Source organism: Scardinius erythrophthalmus, assembly GCF_964197995.2.
Source record: "Scardinius erythrophthalmus genome assembly, chromosome: 4".
NCBI classification, from domain to species: Eukaryota; Metazoa; Chordata; class Actinopteri; order Cypriniformes; family Leuciscidae; genus Scardinius; species Scardinius erythrophthalmus.
Genome location: NC_138224.1, coordinates 52535906 through 52557481, shown reverse-complemented (window position 1 = coordinate 52557481; position 21576 = coordinate 52535906). Strand labels below are relative to the sequence as shown.

At 36.3% G+C, this 21576-nt stretch overlaps 1 protein-coding gene across 1 annotated transcript in view; it reads left to right on the top strand.

The window, feature by feature from the left end:
- LOC308689950 (protein NLRC3-like) overlaps window positions 1-21576 on the top strand; it is a 94990-nt gene that overhangs the window by 33275 nt on the left and 40139 nt on the right. The window contains exons 3-8 of the mRNA XM_081364084.1: window positions 1847-1990; window positions 2170-2220; window positions 7354-9151; window positions 16675-16848; window positions 16950-17123; window positions 17228-17401. Of these exons, the coding sequence (XP_081220210.1) occupies window positions 1847-1990; window positions 2170-2220; window positions 7354-9151; window positions 16675-16848; window positions 16950-17123; window positions 17228-17401 (2515 nt within the window). The remainder of the gene's footprint in view (window positions 1-1846; window positions 1991-2169; window positions 2221-7353; window positions 9152-16674; window positions 16849-16949; window positions 17124-17227; window positions 17402-21576) is intronic.

The window sequence follows — 21576 nt, the reverse complement described above, 5'->3', positions numbered from 1 at the left end:
CGAGCAGTTTCGTTCCGCTTGCATTACGTTTGCCATTTGATGTTGGGCAATGTTGTGGTCGCGCCGGCGTCTCTTCATTATGAGCGTGCTTGCCACGAGCAACCCGCCTACATTTGAAATTTCAAAATACCCCCCCCCCCCAAACAAAAACTCTCCGGTTCTACGCGATTCACGTAAATGACCCAATTGACCAAGAAAACGGCGATTGTCGCCGAAAAGCGACAAGTTTGCAGGTATGGTTTTACGGCCCTGACAAGAACGTTGGTCTCCTCGGGTGTGAACCGCTCTTGGCAAATCCGCCGTTATAATAGCAATCCGTCATGGAACAAGCGCGTCTGCTCTTAAAGGGAATGTGAGATGATGCTCTGATTGGTTTATTTCACGTTACGCCCAAACCACACCTATGAGTAATGAAGCTACTTCAGACCAACCCATTTTAGATTTGCGTTGGGCGCAAGAGTCATTTATCCCGCCGGTATAATAGCAACAGTGCCCAAGACCCGCCCACAAAGTTACTTGCATTTCGCGATTGATATTTGCGCTTCAGATCGTTCAAATAGGGCCCTTAATTTTTTTTTACATCCCCCCAATCCAATCCAATCCAACCAAAATTTAAGCAAAATCATTTATCTCATACAGAAGTCTTCTAGAAGATAAATAGAAAATACAATTTTGATCAAACTTGAAAGATTTGATTTAAACAGTCTTTTAATTTTAAAAGATCTAATTTAAACTTTTAAGATTATGCTTTTAAATGAATTTAGTGTGAATAAACCTCTGGAGCGCAGACTAGCTTTACTGTGACATTGTGTTCCGAGGCTTGTCTGGTCTGTAACTCCTCTCGTCTCTGTGAGCGTCTGAAGCTTCAGTTCACACTGTGGTTTATCACTGGAGGATCTGGGAGTGTCTTGCTTATGACAACTTCAACTTTTTGGATTCTTTTTTTATTTTTATCATTGCATAAAGAACTACTTCTTCAGCTCTCTGAAAATGTAAGGTGTTTTTATATTTATATGTATTTATTCATTTTTAACCAACATATTTGTATAACTAAAATAACTTTAAACTGTTTTTGTAACATTTGTTATTATTCAATGGGTTATATATATTTTATTTATAATCATTTAATTTAAAATAGAGAGAACTTCCTTTTTATAGAACCCGTGTGTGTGTGTGTGTGTGTGTGTGTGTGTGTGTGTTGCGAGAGAGAGAAAAGAAATGTCACTCCGTTTGCGAATTTGCTTTGTTTTGTAAATATAATGAAGCAGTTTACAACTGCAGGGCATCCAAAGAATGCAGAGTGTGTGTCCTTAGAAAACTGATGTGGGGAGCGCAGTGTTTCCCCATGGGAGTGTGTTCTGTGCAGTCTCACACCTGTGTCTCTGTCTCTCTATCTCTCTAAGAAACTCTCAGGAGATTTTCAGCTTAAAACATTTTGTAAACCATATCACTGGACACATTTCCAATGCTAAGCTCTTTATCTCGCTGAACATGCAAGCTGTTTTATTTATTCATAATATCCATAAATAACTGTTTCAATTGCTTCTCTAAACTTAGCAAGATATTTATTTTTATATCGAGTGATATATTCATTTCATTTATACACTTTTAAAAGAACAGAATGTTTTTCATCTTTAGTTAGTGTGAAATCTTATGAAATATGTGTGTGTTTGTGTGTGTGTGTGTGTGTGTGTGTGTGGGGGGGGGGGGGGGGATATAATAATAAATAAATAATTTTTGACACATGCTATATCATAATCACTACTAGCAGTGTTGATGTGTACTCACTGGAAATGTTTAAGTTGTGATTTAAGCGATGTAATTAATCTTTCTATCTCTATTCCAGGCCAGATGAGCAGCAATGCTCACACTGGAGTCAGTGTTGATGAGAAAGCTGGAACAGGAGCATCTGTAAATGCTCCTGTACTCACTGATAACACCATCACAGCCCCAGTGACCTTCAACAACAGCTTAAACACTGCAGGACATGGTAATATAGTATATATATATATATATATATAATGACTATAATACAATTCATATAATGAAAATGTAATATAATAAATTGTAATGTTTATAAAGACACAATAACTGTGCTTTCTGAGACACACTGCTTATTAACAATCATGTATGAAATAATGCTTCAACTCATTTTCTCTTTCCTCACAGAGCCACAAAAAACCTTAGCGACGGAGACACCAGAGAAACAGTTAGAACAAGGTACAACCATCATTTCTTCATTATAGAGGAGTAGTGATATGATCCACTTACTGTCAAAATGATTGATGGCCCTCTAATTGATTGATGGGTTGACCTTTTGCCCTTGCCCTGACCTTGCCCTAGTGTTGACCTGCCCCTAGTGGTGACCTTACCCTCTCGCTGACATTGTCACCTTTGACCTTGTATCCTACGGGGTTTGGAAATGACCTATGACCGTTGATTAATTGGTAAATGGGATTATTTATGACCTCGTGAGTATAAGGGGGTTCATTGTTTAATATTTGAACTTTGGCCCGGTTATAAAGGCAGAGTATAAGGGGATTCATTGTTTAATATCTGAGCTTTGAGATAATGGAAGTGATGAACGGTTATTTTTGAGCTCTGACATCAGGATGTGTGTGATATACTAATGGAAGTTATTAGGGATTATTAACATATACTTTTAAAGAACAGCATGTTTTTCAACTTTAGTTAGTTTAATATATACAGCATTATTAGAAAACCTCTTTTCTCACTTCCACTGTCCCTAGCAATCCCCCTGCGCTCTGGAATGTGGAGGGTGGATGGGAGGGAGGGAGCTCCATGCTGATGCTTGCATGTGACACACATCCTGATATATATAACCCTAATAATGTCCATTAGTATGTCACACACATCCTGATGTCAGAGCTAAAAAATAACCCTCATAACTTCCATTATATCAAAGTTCAAATATTAATCAATGGAAGCCCTATACTCACAAGGTCATAAATAATCCTATATCCAATTAATCAACGGTCAAAGGTCATTTCCACCCCTGTAGGATACAAGGTCAAAGGTGACAATGTCAGCGAGAGGGTAAGGTCACCACTAGGGCAGGTCAACACTAGGGCAAGGTCAGGGCAAGTGGAGGGGCAAGGGCAAAAGGTCAACCCATCAATCAATTAGAGGGCCATCAATCATTTTGACAGTAGGTGGATCATAATTCTACTATTAGTGTACCACATAAAAGTCAAAGAAAGTATAACACAAATATGACAATCACAGATAGCAAAAGTGGGGAACTAGTGAATAGGTTAAATCAGGTTTTTTTTCACGTTTTGAGGGGAATAGTGAGGATACTAACTTTGACATCAACTAATAACTTCTCCATCAAAGAGGCTGATGTAAAGAAAATGTTTCAGAGTTGCAATACACATAAGAGTCCTGACAGCATCTGTGGACGAGTGTTAAAAAACTGTGCTGAGCAACTATCAACGGTTTTTACTCTGTTATTCCAAAGATCTTTAGACCAACACATAGTACCAACTATATGGAGAACTTCAACTATTATACCTTTTCCTAAAATCAATAAACCATTGGAACTTAGTGACTCTCAGCCAATTGCACTGACGTCTTTGGTGTTTAAAAGCTTTGAAAGGCTTGTTAAAAGGTATGTAGTGTCAAAAACGCAATATATACACTCAAAAAAATACTCTTTAAAATAACTTAAATTATGGACAGTGGTTCCACACAAGCAAATTATTTTTTTATTAACATTAGTGGATTTTTTTAACCTATGTAAGCTCCTTGTGCTGTGACAACACAACTGAATGAGAAAGAATTTATGTGAAAAAGTAATCAATGGAATTGCTTCCCTGTAACTTAAACCGGTTAAGTTTAGTGAACATGCTTTAGTTTATTTAAAACTGCACTGATAAATAAAGTGTGATGGATGTACTTGATTTCTCAATTGAACTTCTAGACCAGGGGTCGGCAATTAACTTTGGCCGCGGGCCAATTTTTCTTTTAGCCAGTAGATGGCGGGCCAGCTACACGGAGTAGCCCTATGGATACAAATTAGATAGCTACTCTTAATGAATACTCTTAACGTCTACATTGCATATATCAATGAAATCATTTTAAACAGATCAAGTACTATTGTGTTAACATATTACAGCTATTTTAATAAAGGTGTGAATAGCAATACAATGCCTAATTTGCTTACAGTCCGACTTTTGAACTTTATTCCTTTTTTATTATTATTATTTATTCGGGACACACTGTCACACACACATACACACCTATGGTTTAAGGAGGTCTGCGCGGGACTGTTTTTTTTTTCCTTCTTTTCGTCCCGCTCCCACAAGGTTCAATTCAGCAATTAAAATACACCCGCATTATTTCCCGACCTGACGGGTCCGCAAAATTTAGATCTAGTTTCCAGAATCTCACATTCAAATGTCTCTAACGGAAATTTGAGAGATTAAGTAGCAGCCTATAACAATTATAAATGCTTGTGTTCGTGTCAACATAAAATATTATTTTAACATTGTAGGCTACTGTCAGTGTCAGCAGAGAAAAAAATGTCACAGAAAAAAATAATGAAATATAAATAAATTAAATAGGACAAAGCCTATCACTCAAATTGTTAAGCAACATAAACGAAAACCATATTGCCCTACTGACAAATGAAGCATGCTATTTTCTGCCAACTATTTCAAACATCCTTGCAAAAAAATAATGTTGTTTATTATTTATTAACAATGGTTTCAGTACCAAACAGCTCCTCAGAGCTAGGAGCCTACAGGTGGTCAGAATGAAGTGCGGATACGCTGTCAAAAGATGTCGGGAGTGGGCTATTGTCAGTCAGACCGCCCGCTCCGTCCAAAGTATAGGTACAGAGTTCCGACCGCTACCGTCTTTATATTTTAAAATTGAATCCCGCGCCGCATGATTCATGCGCGTTTTACACAGTATGCGGCGGTGAAATCGCCGCGCGGCTACAGCTTTTCTCAAGTAGCCTAGTGGAAGAGTTTTGTGCAGCATTTAGTGCAAATATTTTTTATCAGGTAGGCTAATACATATTATTTATCAGTGTGTTATAGGCCTACCCGAGTAAATAATAAGTAACGAATGATACACGGGGCCTATTTGTAAACCGTTATTGTAAAATAAAAATAGGCTGAAAAAAAAAAAAAAAAAAAAAAAAAACGGACTTCCAAAATAATCCGGCGGGCCAGAAAATATTGCTGGCGGGCCAGTTTTGGCCCGCGGGCCGCCTATTGCCGACCCCTGTTCTAGACTATAGCTAGCTATTAACTAATAACAACACTTATTAACATCTTAAATGCTAAGATTGATATACTCCTTCAACCACAGGAGCAAAACTTATATGAATCAGTCCACAGCCTGACCAAATACTCCACTCTTCTCCACAATGGTAACCCACTGTAATTAAAATGGTTCTAATTATTCCAATGTAATTGAACATTAAACACAATTACACACTATCAAGTCTTCCTCTTTTAACACTTAATTTCAACATTTATTCTCTCTTAATTCAGCTATATGCAAAGCATGCTGGGAACTAAGCCTCGCCCAGTTTCAGTTAATGCAACACAAATCATTCATGTAATCCAACACAAACGTATTAAGTAAACTTACATTTTACATATATTTAAGCAGATTGAACACAATCAAATTAAGTTATTAGACAAAATGTATAGCAATTGTGTTGCAAGCTCATTTTAATGAAGCAATTTGAACAAGCAGCCAAAATTGTTTTTTTCTGTGCAATATATTAAAAGCATCCCAGAACACTTTCCAAAATACTAACAGAAATGAAAGACTGCGCCTTTAGATTAACTTTATATTTTCTAGCTCTGATGCCATGCACCTTGCCACCTTTTTCACACGCCGTCTTCATCCAATACGTTGGAAATCGTCAATCCATTTTTTAATCGCAAAATTAAACCCTTTACATTAGTTTAACGATCGATAATTAAGTATAGTGTAAAATTATAATTAATTAAACGCAATACAATAGTGTTTTGGTGGTAAAAGAAATATATGTGTGTTACTTTAACAAAAAAATATTTGGGTAAAAAGAACAGTGCCACAAAACCATTTTTTTGAGTGTATTGGATGCTTTGCAATTTGCATATCAGACAAACAAGGGAGTGGATGATGCAATTTTAACATTGTTGCATATTGTTTACTCGCATCTTGAAGGTTCCAAAAATCATGTGAAAATCCTATTTGCTGCCTTTTCCTCAGCTTTTAATAACATATCGCCATCTGTGTTAGTCGAAAGATTAGCCACAGAGTTTAATCTAGATGGAGGATTGATTCTGTGGTTGCAGGACTTTTTAAGAAACAGAGTACAGCGAGTGAGTGTGGGTGGATCACTGTCGGAGAAACAAATTACTAATGTTGGATCCTCTCACCCCTACTGTTTATATTGTACACAAACAACTGTAAAAGTGCCCATTCAGGGAGATATCTTATCAAATTTGCAGATGATACTGCATTAGTTAGTCTCCTTCAGGGGGATGAGGACAGTCATGGACCTGTTTTAAATGAATTTATTTGTTGTTGTGTCAAACCTTAAGTTAAATATTTCAAAAACAACGGAGATGTGTATTGATTTTAGGAAGGAATCTTCAGTGAGTGTGACGACTGTTAAAGGGGAGCCAATTCAGAGTGTTAATGAGTATAAATATCTTGGGTTTGTCCTTGATCATAAACTGAGGTGGGATAAATGGACTGAAGCTGTGAACAAAAAAGGACAGCAACTATACTTCCTTAGAAAGAGGTTGTTATTTAATGTAAGCGTCTCAATCCTAAGAGTGAAATGTGCTGTATAAATAAACTTGCCTTGCCTTGCCTATACAGCCACTCTGGAGAAAACAGTGATGTCATCGTCCAGCTCAGTTCAGTTCTTATATAATGGTGTCAATGCAGGCAGATCAGTAATATTGTTGAATATTAATCCTAATAACCCTAACCTAAGCCTACTACAGTACAGACTACATGTCTAGTTTGGTGTGTTAGATGTCAATGTTTAATCAAAAGGCTTTTAATAATGCCCGTCAGCATGACCTGAAGTTATTCAGGAATTTAAAAACTGAAAACAACTGCATTCAAGTCAGCATTAGTCAAAGTGTCTCCATCAACATATATGTTGTCAACTTCAGAATACTGTAAGATGTTGATGAAAACACAATTTCAGGACAAAGTGTGATTAATTTGAATACAGAAGAAGTGTAGTTTTATCATTATTTTTGTAATTGGAATTGCAGACAAGGTTACAAATTACAAATAGGTTTTATTAAGACTTTATGAAAAACACAATCACTTATTTTATGCTGTATTGTCCCCTCCTTCTTAAAGGCTCAACTGCAGACGATAGAGAAGCTACTCTTCATGAATACACAGAGACCAGCTGTAGACTGAAGGACAAATTAAAACGGGACTACAAGCAGATATTGGTTGGTAATTCAGAGACGGGTCATCAGGAATACCTGAACGATATCTACACTGATTTATATGTGGTGGAGAATGAGACTGGAGGAAGAGTGAACGAGCATGAGGTGAGACAGATTGAATCAAATCACAACCGACTGACTGCCAAGGAGAAGCCAATCAAGTGTAATGACATGTTTAAAGGAAACACAAAGGTACTGATGATGGGGATCGCAGGGGTAGGAAAAACTGTCTCTGTCAATAAATTCATCTTTGACTGGGCTGAAGGAAAAGATAATCAGGATATAACCTTCATTTTTCCACTGCCATTCCGTGAGCTAAACCTGATTACAGAGAACTGCAGTCTCATGGAACTGCTTCACGAACACTTCTTTAGTGAGGATAAAGAACGGCCTTCTCTTCCTAAAGGTGACCGTAAGGTCTTGTTTATTTTTGATGGACTGGATGAATGTCGCTTCCCTTTGAGATTTAGAGAGGGTGGCAGATTTACAGATGTTCACAAAAAAACAACAGTGAGTAAGATAATAACAAGCCTCATCAAGGCACATCTGGTTCCCTCTGCTCTCATTTGGATCACATCCAGACCAGCAGCAGCCAGTCTGATACCCCGAAGATACATTGATCAAGTGACAGAGGTGCGAGGATTTAACAATGAGCAAAAAGAGCAATACTTCAAAAATAACAGCAGTCCTGAGGTTGCTGAGAACCTCATCAGTCACATCAAGAAATCCAGGAGTCTGTACATCATGTGCCACATCCCCGTCTTCTGCTGGATCTCTCTTATTGTTCTTCAGCCTCTACTTGGTCGAGAGAGCAACGAAAAAACTCCCACAACTCTCACAGGGATGTACACAAGCTTCTTAATTTCTCAGCAGCAACAGATGAAAGAAAAATACAACCGTGATAACCTTGAATCTAAAGACAATGCAATGTCTTTTGATCAGATTATTCTGAAGCTTGGGGAACTGGCCTTTCAACAGCTGGAGAAAGGAAACCTGATTTTCTACAAAGAAGATCTTGAGAAGTGTGGACTAGATGTCAGTGAAGTTTCAGTGTACTCTGGGTTATGCACTCGAATGTTTCAGGAGGAAAGGGCTTTTTCAGACACACACATTTACAGCTTCGTACACCTCAGCGTACAGGAATGCCTCGCTGCTCTCTATGTGTTTTTTGTTAACAAAGACAAGAATGCAAACCCATTTTTCCCATTCTGGAAAAAAATGAAACAGAAACTCTCCACAAAGCCACTGTTTCAGCTTCATAAGGCTGCAGTCAACAAGGCTTTAGAAAGCAAGAACGGACACCTGGACCTTTTCCTCCGGTTCCTTCTGGGTCTCTCACTGGAGTCCAATCAGAGTGACCTGAAGGAACTACTGCCAGGACTGGAACTCAAAACAGAGAACGTTAAAGACATTGTTGACTATATCAAAAAGAAAATAGAGAAGGAGAAATCAGTAGAACGGACCATCAATCTCTTCCACTGCCTGAGTGAACTGAAAGATGACTTTGTGGAGGAAATCCAGAAGAATCTGAGCTCAGGAAATCTCTCAGCACAGAATCTGTCCTCTGCTCAATGGTCTGGTCTGGTGTTTGTGCTCCTGATGTCAGAAGAGACTCAAGAGAAGTTTGAACTGCAGAAATACAGAAGATCTGATGAAGCAGTGATGAGACTGCTGCCAGTGATCAAAAACACCAGAAGAGCACTGTAGGAGGCTTCTTTACTATAATTTATATACACTGTTAGTCATTTTAATTGGTCTTAATGTTACACAGGTAATTTGCTGGCCAAGACTCTTCAGAAAAAAAAGAATAAATATAAATGTATCAATGATCAGTGTGATGATATTAAATACCAAAGTAACACCATTATCAGGCAGGTTGGGTCAGGGATCGGACAAAACTCAGCAACCTGAGTTTTAACCCATTTTAATATTACTAATTTTATCACAAATTAAAGAAACTGAAAATACTGGTTTTGATTTTATAAAGATATATTTTTTTTAACTTTGGATTTTTTTTAATCTTTACTAGGGATGTACCGATACCACATTTCCCAGAACAAGTTCGATTCAAATACTTTCTGGTACTTGGCGATACAGAGTACAGATACCGATACCTGTATTTTCATTGCATTTGTCATTTTTTTATGTATTGGGTAGAGAAACCAAAATAACATAAATCATATGAGTTGGCTTAATTAGTTTAACAAATATATATTTCCTTCAGTTATTTCCATGCTTAAGCCTGTTAAAATGTATTGTATGATCTTCTATTACTCTCAATGTTTATTCTATTGCTCTATCATATTTTATCTATCATTTAACAGCACAGCACATATTTAGAGCTGCTCCAGCAGGGCTCAGTGCTGAGGATTGGGTCAGCGGTAAAAATAGATACCAGTAAAATATCACAATTTTGATACTACAGCAAAAACAACCTGCCTAATTAATGTCAATGTAAAACATTATTAAAGGATTAGTTCACTTTCAAAAAAAATTTTGCTAATAATTTACTCACCCTGATGTCATCCAAGATATCCATGTCTTTCTTTCTTCAGTTGAAAAGAAATTAAGATTCTTGAGGAAAACATTCCAGGATTTTTCTCCATAATGGAATTCAATGGCAACCAACTATACCAATGTTCAAAGAAGGTTCAAATATCCGTCTCAATGCAGCTTCAAAGTCTCTACACGATCCCAGTCAAGAAATAAGGGTCTTATCTTGCGAAACGATCGGTCATTTTCTTAAAAAAAAAAAAAAAAAAAAAATATATATATATATATATATATATAAATATATATATATATTTATATTAGGGCTAGGAATCGATTAAAAAATTTAATTAATTAATTGCACAATTTGCTGTAATTAATTGCAATTAATTGCATTTCCTCCAAGCTTGTAATCATCAATAATTCAACTTAGAATCACCTAATTAAGTGAAACACCAGAAAAAAAGGAACAGATAATAGCCCTATATTAAAATAATATTAAACATCAATATATCAATGTATTATTATTTTTCAATAATCAATCAACATAATCAATTTAAGATTTTTTTTTCTTTTTTTTTTTTACTAATTATAAAAATAAACTATAGTCCTACAAAGCTACCAGAGCATGTGATCAGAGCAGGTCATTTTAAAGGGATAGTTCACCCAAAAATGAAAATTCTGTGATCATTTACGCTCCCTCAAGTTGTTCCAAACCTGTATGACTTTCTTTCTTCTGCTGAACACAAAAGAAGATATTTTGAAGAAAGTCGGTAACCAAACGATTGATGGACCCCATTGACTTTCATAGTAGGAAAAAAAATACTATGGATGTCAATGGGGACCAGCAACTGTTTAATTACCAACCTTCTTTAAAATATCTTCTTTTGTGTTTAGCAGAAGAAAGGAAATCAAACAGGTTTGGAACAACTTGAGGGAGACTAAATGATGACAGAATTTTCATTTTTGGGTGAACTATCCCTTTAACATTGTTGCCCAGAATGACTATACCAGCTCAGCAAAAAGAAGTCTACAGAGAAATTTCACCTTATTTGAGCGGACTTTGCTTTTCCAGTGCTTAATCGGTACATGATTGGAGCGTTTTGGGCCGTTAACGACAGAGCAGAACGTGCAGCCCAAACACGGAGTCGAACATTGAGCAGAGAGCGCAGCGCGCCGACACACACACACACACACACACACACACAGACACACGGAACGGAGAGTGCGGCGGCGCACACGGAGCGGAAAAGACCCGCTCATGAAAGCTACGCGAGAATGAAACCTGATCCCCATTTTTTCGGCTTTTCAATAGCAGCTGCAACAGGAATCATTAAAACGAGGGGGAAAAAGTGCTGCGTTAAATGCGTTTTTTTTTTTTTACGCATTAAACATCTCAAATTAATCGCAAAGATTAACGCGTTAATTCCCCCAGCCCTAATATATATATATATATATTAGTGGTGGGCCGTTATCGGCGTTAACGCGCTGCGTTAACGCGAGACTCTTATCGCGCGATAAAAAAAATATCGCCGTTAATCTATTCCCCAAGTTGGGTTGGGAGATGATGACGCAATCTACCCGCGGCCGCGAGGTAAACCCGGCTGCAACGCATATTCGTCGTCATCTTAAGTAAACACGGCTGAAACGAAAGTGAAAGCTGCAACATCCATTATTTGGACTTGGTTCGGATTTAAGCCGTCCGACAAACAGCAGCAAACTATAGACAGAGTGTGTGGAGTAACGGTTCGGCAAGTTAACACACGACTAATCCGTTCTACCACCTCAAATTCAAAACGAAACATGATATCACTGAATACCAGCGCGCGCGTATAATTCTCATTCCAATATATCTTAGTGGTGTAACGTCAACACATAATCTCTGTCTACGCCCGATTTTAAGAATCGTTGTTGTGTTTCTTTTTAACTGAAAAGACATCAGTTAGACAATATTATCACTTTAAATTTGGGGTTTCATAAGCTCAAAGCTATAATAAACATTAGACCTACTTAAGTCTCTGCAGCTAGTGTACTTAAATTTTATTTATCTGCAAAATTATGTTGTATACTCACAGTTTTGCACAATATATGTTCTCAAAACTACATATACCCTTTAAAAAAAATACATTTAGCAGTTGTTTAGCAGGGTCTGTGTAACCTGTTCTGAAATAGTTTTATTATAATATACTGTATATCGTTATCGCAAGAGGCTGCAATGTATATCACAATATAGATTTTAGGCCATATCGCCCATCCCTAATTGATAGCCTATAGTAGTTGATAATAACATAGGCCTACCTAATGTTGCCTATGGACGGTAACAGTACAGTAGTAACCTTTTACAGTCTATGAGTAGAACAGCTTTCTCAAGCAGTTTGTGATGCATTTTGGAAACAGGAGATGAGCCCCTGGTCTAATGCGCCACCTGGCTTGAGAAACCCGTTCTTTTATAGTCATTATTTGGGTAGCACACATATTCTGAATGCCTTTGGCAGAATTCAAATGAGCCATTTTAATCTAGATTAATCTAGATTAATTTCAAAATTAATCTAGATTAATCTAGATTAAAAAAATTAATCTATGCCCACCTCTAATATATATATATATGTATATATATATATATATATATATATATATATATATATATTGTCACATCCACCGTCTGTCTTCCTCATCTGTGTGTGCACTACACTTCCCATCATCCTCCTTGGCACATCTGCACACATTCAGCCATCATCATCATCACCTGCACTACCTCGTTAACTAGCCATATATATTCAGCACTCTCCCTTCACTCCTCGTCTGGTCTTGTCAATATGTCTACTCTTGACACAGACTCTCTCCAATACTTACCTGTATTCCTATTCCTAATTTCATCTGAAATTCAACTTACTGTTTACTCATCTGTTTCGCTATACCGATCCATTCTGCAAATTAAAGCATTTAACTTACCATTCTGTCTGCTATGTCTATGTCAATCCTGACATATATATATATATATATATATATATATATATATATATATATATATATATATATATATATATATATTTATGAACCGGAGTAAACAGACAAATAACTTGATGTGACGCGTGACCTTTCCAATGCATCTCAGAGATGGTACACGATGAGCATTTGTGGTTAAAATATATATACACATTATATATATTTATATATATTTATAAGTATATATATTTTAGAAAATAACATTGTTTCGTTAGATAAGACCCTTATTTCTCCACTGGGATCGTGTTGAGACTTTGAAGCTGCATTGAGATGGATATTTGAACCTTCAAACCGTTGGTTGCCTTTGAAGTCCATTATATGGAGAAAAATCCTGGAATGTTTTCCTCAAAACCCTTAATTTATTTTCGACTGAAGAAACAAAGACATGGATATCTTGGATGACATCAGGATGAGTAAATTATCAGCAAAAATTTTTTTGAAAGTGAACTAATCCTTTAAGGACAAGTAAGCAGACAATAATAAAATAAGAACAAATAATCAAATTACAAATAGCACAAAAAGAACAAAGAAAGGCCACAAATGAAATAAACAGTGTTTTAGAGTTTTTCAGGTAGGCTAGGTCAATAGTTTTCAGGTACAGACATTTAAATAAAGCAATCAAATGTGAAATAACACTGCTTTTTTATTGCTGTATACATTAAATATAGATGGATCTTTACAAAGTTACAAAAGGTATTCATTCTAGAGCAGTGAGTGATTTATTTGTTCTTTATTGTTTGATTAACATTAAAACACACCAGAAAGTTTATTAGACTGCTGCACCTTTATGACCGAATGCACAGATTCCATATGAATATACTATCTACGTTCACTTGAGATATAACTGACTATGTTTACTAGGATACTCACCAAGACGGGCGTTTTTACATAATTTTGTGTGAATTCATCCGTACAAGCACAAGACGTGAAAGAGAATTCAATTCAGTATTCACGCGTTGTCTGAGACAGCAGCAAACAGTGTTAACCCCCTGGGGTCGACAATCGCGCCGGCGCGATAGACTTGCTTTTTTCAGTTCAGTTCAAAAGAAATTAATTTTGCTCTGTGGACTTTGATATTACAAGCAAGTTTCATACATCAATCGATTCTGTTAAATGTGTATTATTTTTGTGTATACTCACAATAAAAACAAAGTGTTGTGCTTTTTGCCAAATAAAGAAAAATAAACGTGATGCGAGTTCTGCCTTCTCTCTGTCAGTGAAGACCATTCTGAAACGCGTCCGAAAATGAACTGTAACTCAGCGAATACTCAGTCAAACAGGCATACAGACACACAGGCATGAAGCTTGAATTATCTTCTTTTAAATGGGTAATTTATATAAAAAACAAATATTCTCATCTTGTGAAATCTGTATTAAAAGAGAGTGATTCCAGTCGAGCTCATTAGAGCTAATTCAAATGTAATGTGACTCCGCCCACGGAGAGCGTGTGCTATTCAAACGCAAATTACTGAGGCAATCCAAGCAAACCTGTGAATGCCCCATATCAGCTCGAGAAAACACAAGTTTAATCATATGTTGTTTACACCATCTGGCAGCGCTGTGAGGAATAATAATAATGGAAAATCTACCTCAGAGTGTGGGTATTGCAGGAGAGAGGATCCGAATATGTAGTAAGTTTTTTTTCCTTCTCAAGTTAATCGCGTTTCTGTGAATGAATGAACGGCAGCCGCAGAGATGCGCGCTGTTTATCACAGCTCGCAAAAAGACAGTTTAAATTTAAATTGCGTCTCTGTGTGAATGAATGTTTCGGTTTTAACAAACTGTATTGCTATACTGAGTAAAAATCGACTGAAATATGTTGAAATAAAATGTATTTTTATAAGCAACGTATTAAACTGCAAATTAACATTTATATTTCTTATAATAAAAATGAAAGACCTATGTTACAGACATATGAAAGACAACATTTCGTTGATTAGTTTTGGATAGATTATACATTTTTACTGTAAAATATCTGCCACCTCAAATAAGCTTTTGTTTGCCAATATTTGCTCATGTTAAATATAGTATGTTTTGTCAAAAATAAAGTTATCAAATAATCAATCAAATCCTTAACTTTGAAATATGTATGATAAAATGTATACTTTAGTTTTTACAAAGAAAGATTACACTTGAACTGTTGTTGTAATTGTAACCTTTTTAATAAAAAAATATATTTACAAGGTATGTAAACAAACTATTAAAAGGTAAATATAAGCCTATAAAATTATTTCTTTAAATAATTTTTATTGTGTTTTATTAGTGACAAATTTGGGGAGAGGATAAATATTCCAAAACTGAAAATACAGTATGAGAATTAACTGCACAATTACTAGACATGTTTTCCTTGGATATTATAGGCCAAATTGCAAGCACAATATGTGGAAAAATAAAAAAGAATTGAGATGCTTCCAACTGTTGCTCTTGCATTCTTGTGGCTCAGTGACTCACCTGAATGAATGGCTAATTAAGTATGCAGGCCCCACTGTCTCTTAAGGTGTGAACCACTAAATATGCATGATCGTTGACGCCCACTCGTCATATTGCCTTTCCAAACAGAAAGTGCTTTGCAAAATTCAAATGTATTGTGTTATGTGAATGATAAGGCAGGGTGATTTTCACATCATTTTGAAGAAAAAACACTAGGTGATGACAGTTTTTAGTTTTTTCAATGACCACGCATAAACATTATTCTCTCAAAAATGCAGACATGTACATTCTTGTTGCTCACATATTATGGTAGCCCTGTTTGTGCTAAATAGTGTGTAATTTTTTTTTGCCATTAATATGTTTATAAGCAACTAAAAAAAAGCACAAGTGTCAGGGCATGTCAGAACATCTCAAGGACCCCAAAAACACCTTAGACCCCAGAGGGTTAAGTGCGTACGCTTTGGATGTTTGCGTTCATGAAAAGTCTTGACTTGCAAACGTCCTGTAATAATTTCCGGAACCACTTGTTATACATAAAGCAGCTAACAGTTCATGTTTTATTTAAATATCCGATTTAGTTTTAATCCATGACATGTGTGCTGAGTGAACAATCAGCAATCAAGAGCATGCAACAGAAGTGCATCCCTATTGCTTCCATCACTTTAGTCAAAGGTTTTTCCAAATTATTATAAACCCTACCTAAGAAGAATTACTATTGCATTATTTTTGTTTTCTTCTCTCCACAGGCTTCATAGCTGTAATCTCACTGCTCAGTGTTGTGAGAGTTTGTCTTCAGCTCTACAATCCTCAAACATCTTTCTGAGAGAGCTGGACCTGAGTAACAATGATCTGAAGGATTCTGGAGTGAAGCTTCTTTCTGATGGACTGAAGAGTCCAAACTCTCAGCTGGAGACACTGAGGTTTGAGTTCAAATACTTTATTTTTTAACAATAAGTTAATTATTAAATATCCCACTGCTAAGATTTATTCTGTATGCAATTACATTGTGTTTTTCTTCTTCAGATTTCCCACATGTAATCTCACTGCTCAGTGTTGTGAGAGTTTGTCTTCAGCGCTACAATCTTCAAACTCCTTTCTGAAAGAGCTGGACATGAGTAACAATGACCTGCAGGATTCTGGAGTGAAGCTTCTTTCTGATGGACTGAAGAGTCCAAACTGTCAGCTGAAGATACTGAGGTTAGAGTTAAAATACTTTATTTTTTAACAATAAGTTAATTATTAAATATCTCACTGCTAAGATTTATTCTGTATGCAATTACATTGTGTTTTTCTTCTTCAGATTTCCCACATGTAATCTCACTGCTCAGTGTTGTGAGAGTTTGTCTTCAGCGCTACAATCTTCAAACTCCTTTCTGAAAGAGCTGGACCTGAGTAACAATGACCTGCAGGATTCTGGAGTGAAGCTTCTTTCTGATGGACTGAAGAGTCCAAACTGTCAGCTGAAGATACTGAGGTTTGAGTTAAAATACTTTATTTTTTAACAATAAGTTAATTATTAAATATCTCACTGCTAAGATTTATTCTGTTTGCAATTACATTGTTTTTCTTCTTCAGATTTCCCACATGTAATCTCACTACTCAGTGTTGTGAGAGTTTGTCGACAGTTCTTCAATCCTCAAACATCTTTCTGAAAGAGCTGGACCTGAGTAACAATGACCTGCAGGATTCTGGAGTGAAGCTTCTCTCTGATGGACTGAAGAGTCCAAACTGTCAGCTGGAAATACTAAGGTTTGAGTTCAAATACTTTATTTTTTAACAATAAGTTAATTATTAAATATCCCAACGTCTAAGATTTATTCTGTATGCAATTACATTGTGTTTTTCTTCTTCAGATTTCCCACATGTAATCTCACTACTCAGTGTTGTGAGAGTTTGTCTTCAGCACTACAATCCTCAAACTGTGTCCTGAGAGAGCTGGACCTGAGTAACAATGACCTGCAGGATTCAGGAGTGAAGCTTCTTTCTGATGGACTAAAGAGTCCAAACTGTCAGCTGAAGATACTGAGGTAAATGTTTGTAAAATAATTAATGAAATACTATCACAATAAATGATTTTGTCAAAGAATGTGGCATCTGCTCTCAGTGGAATACAAGAACAAGAGACAAAAACACCATTTGCAGGAATGGGATTTTTTCCATATTGATAGAGATATCCGTATTGTCAAAGTTGAGAAGTATGACCCACGTTTTTCAAATACATCCATTTCATGCATGGTTTGCTTCTGATAGCACTAGCGAAGGCTAGTGGTACCATCTAGTGGCTGTGTATGGGACACCATGAACATCTCAGCCAGGGTTCAAAATTTACACCACATGCCAAATGACAATTTTATGAAACAATGATACCCACAAGTTGGCTAGCAATCTCTTCCTAAATTCTAGGAAGCAAGCAAGCAAATTTATTTATATAGCACAATTCATACATTGACGCAATTCAATGTGCTTTACAAAAAAGAAATAATAACATTTATAATAATACAAGATACAAAAGAATACATATAATTTTTTTTAAAAAACGTAGGAAGCTGTAAGGTTGAACAGTGTGATTAAGTATAAGTTCTCAGTCATAAGCATGTGAAAAAAGAAATGTTTTTAATCTAGATTTAAATATCCATACGTATGGGGCACGCCTAAGATCTTCTGGTAGTTTGTTCCAGTTGTGTACAGCATAAGTGTTAAACGCAGCTTCTCCATGTTTAGTTCGGATTCTGGGCTCAACTAGCTGACCTGTGTTCATAGATCTAAGAGCCCTGCTCGGTTTATATTCTTCAAACAAATCAGAAATATACTCAGGTCCTAAACCAGGGCTATTCAATTAGTTTCATTCGAGGGCCGCATTATCAAATCGAAAAGTTGAGGTGGGCCGGTGGGTTGGTTTGGGGGTTTAGCTTATTTATTGAAACATAACAGTTTCAATAAATAAGTTAAAGTAACCCTAAAAAAGTGTGGTATTTACTTGGAAATGTGGTACCCAACAGAATGCAAATATATAAAACCATAATAAATAAAAACTTGATAATTTACAGCTGTGTAAGAACAATGGGTCGTACATTAATATTAATATTAGCTCAAATGATCTATAGGGAATTTTAATAATTAATCATGAATATGATTAATATTTTGTATGTTACAGTTACATTAATTTATCGCAGCTGAACTAGATTGATATATGAACGATTACCATAACGGGTTATGGTTCGTCATTAATACATCAATTGTTCTTATTTCAGCTCGAAGTTATGGGATAACTTTAATGGAATTAATTTAGTTATCAAACAATCTGTTTGTCCAGCGAACAGATTGTACGTAAGATTAAATTAACTCTCAAGGAAAATTATCCTTCTTACAAACACGAGAAAGAGTATCTTTTCCAGGCCTTGAAAAGACACTCTCGGTGTCTGTAGACTAAAATTAGGTTACTTAAATCGTAGCCTACCAAGATAAAGCATATAGCTAAGATCGAACATTTCAGGGACTAAGTAACATGGGCAATTAAATCAGAGTCAGTCAATGGCATATGGAATTTAATAATTGGACCAATACATCGAACTAAGGAATATATCAAACTACACAATACACACGGATTATATGTCTATGTACATCAAATACAGTTAAACAATACAAGATAACGAATAACGAAAATGAGAGAGAGAGAGATAGATAGATAGAGAGAGAGAGATCGGAAGATGCGAGAGATGGAGAGAAGGATGGGGGACGAGATCGGAAGTGAAAGCAAAAATCTGCGATCAGAGATCGCAGTTGGCTATGGCAAAATCACAGACAGTAACCCTTAAGACACAACAAAGAAATCACATCATAAGTTCAATTCAATAATCGATACTTGCATGGCATATGGTTCTCTTTGTATGAGGTGTGTAGGACCGCAGGGTTCTGCGTGTCTTTAAAAGCAGCGCGAGTCGTCTGAGGGGAGGCGTGCGCGTGCTGTCTTCCGGCGCGCGTGCGAGCGCGGGAGCTTCAAAGAGTTGCCGGGAATGATTCAGGCTAAGTTCATTCAGCTCGTGAATGAACAGAGGCGAAGAGGAAAACGAAACTAGACTATAGAAAAACATAAAAGAAATAAATAAAAAGAAAAGAGAAGCAGGCCGAAGCCGGTCCGGACTTGGGTTTTGGAGGAGGAAGGAGAGAGAGAGCAGAGAGGATTTTCTGAGTCGGTCTTTTATGGACAATATGGGTTGACGCCTCTGTTCGCGCGAACAACCAATGAACGTCCAAAGGTCTGAAGCGGGAAAAATGTCTTTGTCCCTGGGGCCACGCCCACTCGGATGAGTCATGAGGAGATGAGCTTTGAGCTGTTCGGCTCCCGAAATATGAAAAAGTGTAAAATAATGCACATTACTTCATTCTGCTATCGAAATTCGACTCTGTTAGATTGAGAGAATTTCAACGATATCACACACGTCATATGAAGATTAAGAAAATCAAGTTACATAAGATATGCATATTTACAAGCATTTTAAAGTTCGTTACATGTCTAGAAATAAGATTTACCCAAAATGTGTTGTACCCTATAGGGTACAAATGGATATGAAGCTTGAGGAACTAAACACGGTACACACCTGATTTGTCTAACCTTATTACCAAAGTTTACCAGAATACACAAACTACACCACGTAAAAGAAAAATTATGAGATGGGAAATTACATCCATGTTTACATTTCTTCGGTGGTTATGCATATAGAAAATTTAGGATTTAAGTAGAAAATGTAGGATTTAAGTAGGAGTAAAGATTACCACGTTAATTCTGCTCCACTCCTAAAAAACCCAGTTGACATTCCATTAGGCAATAAAACAGCAAAGTGGGGGGAAGGCAATTGCCAGAGAATATTGTTGAACATTCTCTAACTAAAACACTATTGATTAAAGAATACATTTCAAAACCACACCTCTATTATAAAGCCAAACTAAATCACACATGCCTAATGTAATTGTACATAAATTAAAGTATATTCTATCCTAATTTAAACACAAAGGGATGTTTGTGTGTGTTTGTGTGTGTGTAGAAAGTTTCAAGTTTCGTTATCTCTCTGTGGTCCAGAGAGGGGAAAGGGGGGGTTCGGAATGTCTCTGAGGTGAAATTAGTGTCGTAAAAGTCAATTGGCCGACTAGCTGGAGCCAAAGCCTGATTTGCACTCACGAGTTCAAAGTGCACCAGCTTTTGTATTCAGGAAGAAATGTTTTTAGCAACACAGAGTATTTGAATTTGTTAATTCAAACCAACGACGAATGATTCGATAGCCAATGTTGTTACAGCTGTGTACAACTATTTTCATTGGAACAAATAAATTATTTATACAAACTTATAGCTGTTGGTGAGAAATAATAATTATTTTATTTATAATAGTTATGCTTAAATGAAAATATTCTGACAGTGACACTTGTTAACCACAGGCTACTCGCTCCCACTGTATAAAAAATGCCTAAACACAAGTTAAAACTATACGCACCTTTACAAAGAAACTGACATAATTTCATAACAAACATTAATTATATATTCCTCTACCTACCTAATAAATCTAATGCAATATAAATCACTATATTTACTATTATACTACATAATATTATAGTATATATATTTACTATATTTATTTATTACTGCATAGTATTCAATATAAATATTGCAAATTTCTGCCCAACCATGGTAAATTACTACAGTACATTCATGGTAAATGTTTGTAAGGGTGATTAGGGGATTTCAAGTATTCTAATTCCGTTCATGCCACAATGTTTCTCCTGCTTTCCTCATCAGTCTTGTTGGGAATGTTGAGGCTGTTTCATCCGATTTAATAGTTAAATCATCGAGTTATTTGTGGTTTGTAACAGAGAGGTTTCTGTCGAACTGAAACGCTTCCCACTGGTTGTCGCAACGCTGTTTAATATAGTGTCCGGGACCCGGGAGTAAACGCAACTCCGTGCTGGGCCGTGTTGAAACAACTAGTGAAACAACTGAAAACATCGCTATTTGTTGTTACTGTCCTGACCGAGAAACCGCTTCAGATGATTCAGTGACAGAGCGGTCCGAATGAATCCGAATAGTTTTAGACCGTTATGCAAGCGCGTTTAGAACCGAACCAAAATAATGATTCATTCACGAATGATTGGTACGTTAGCCTATCGCTGGTTCAGTCGACATAAATTCGGGACACATATAATAACTGCTAAA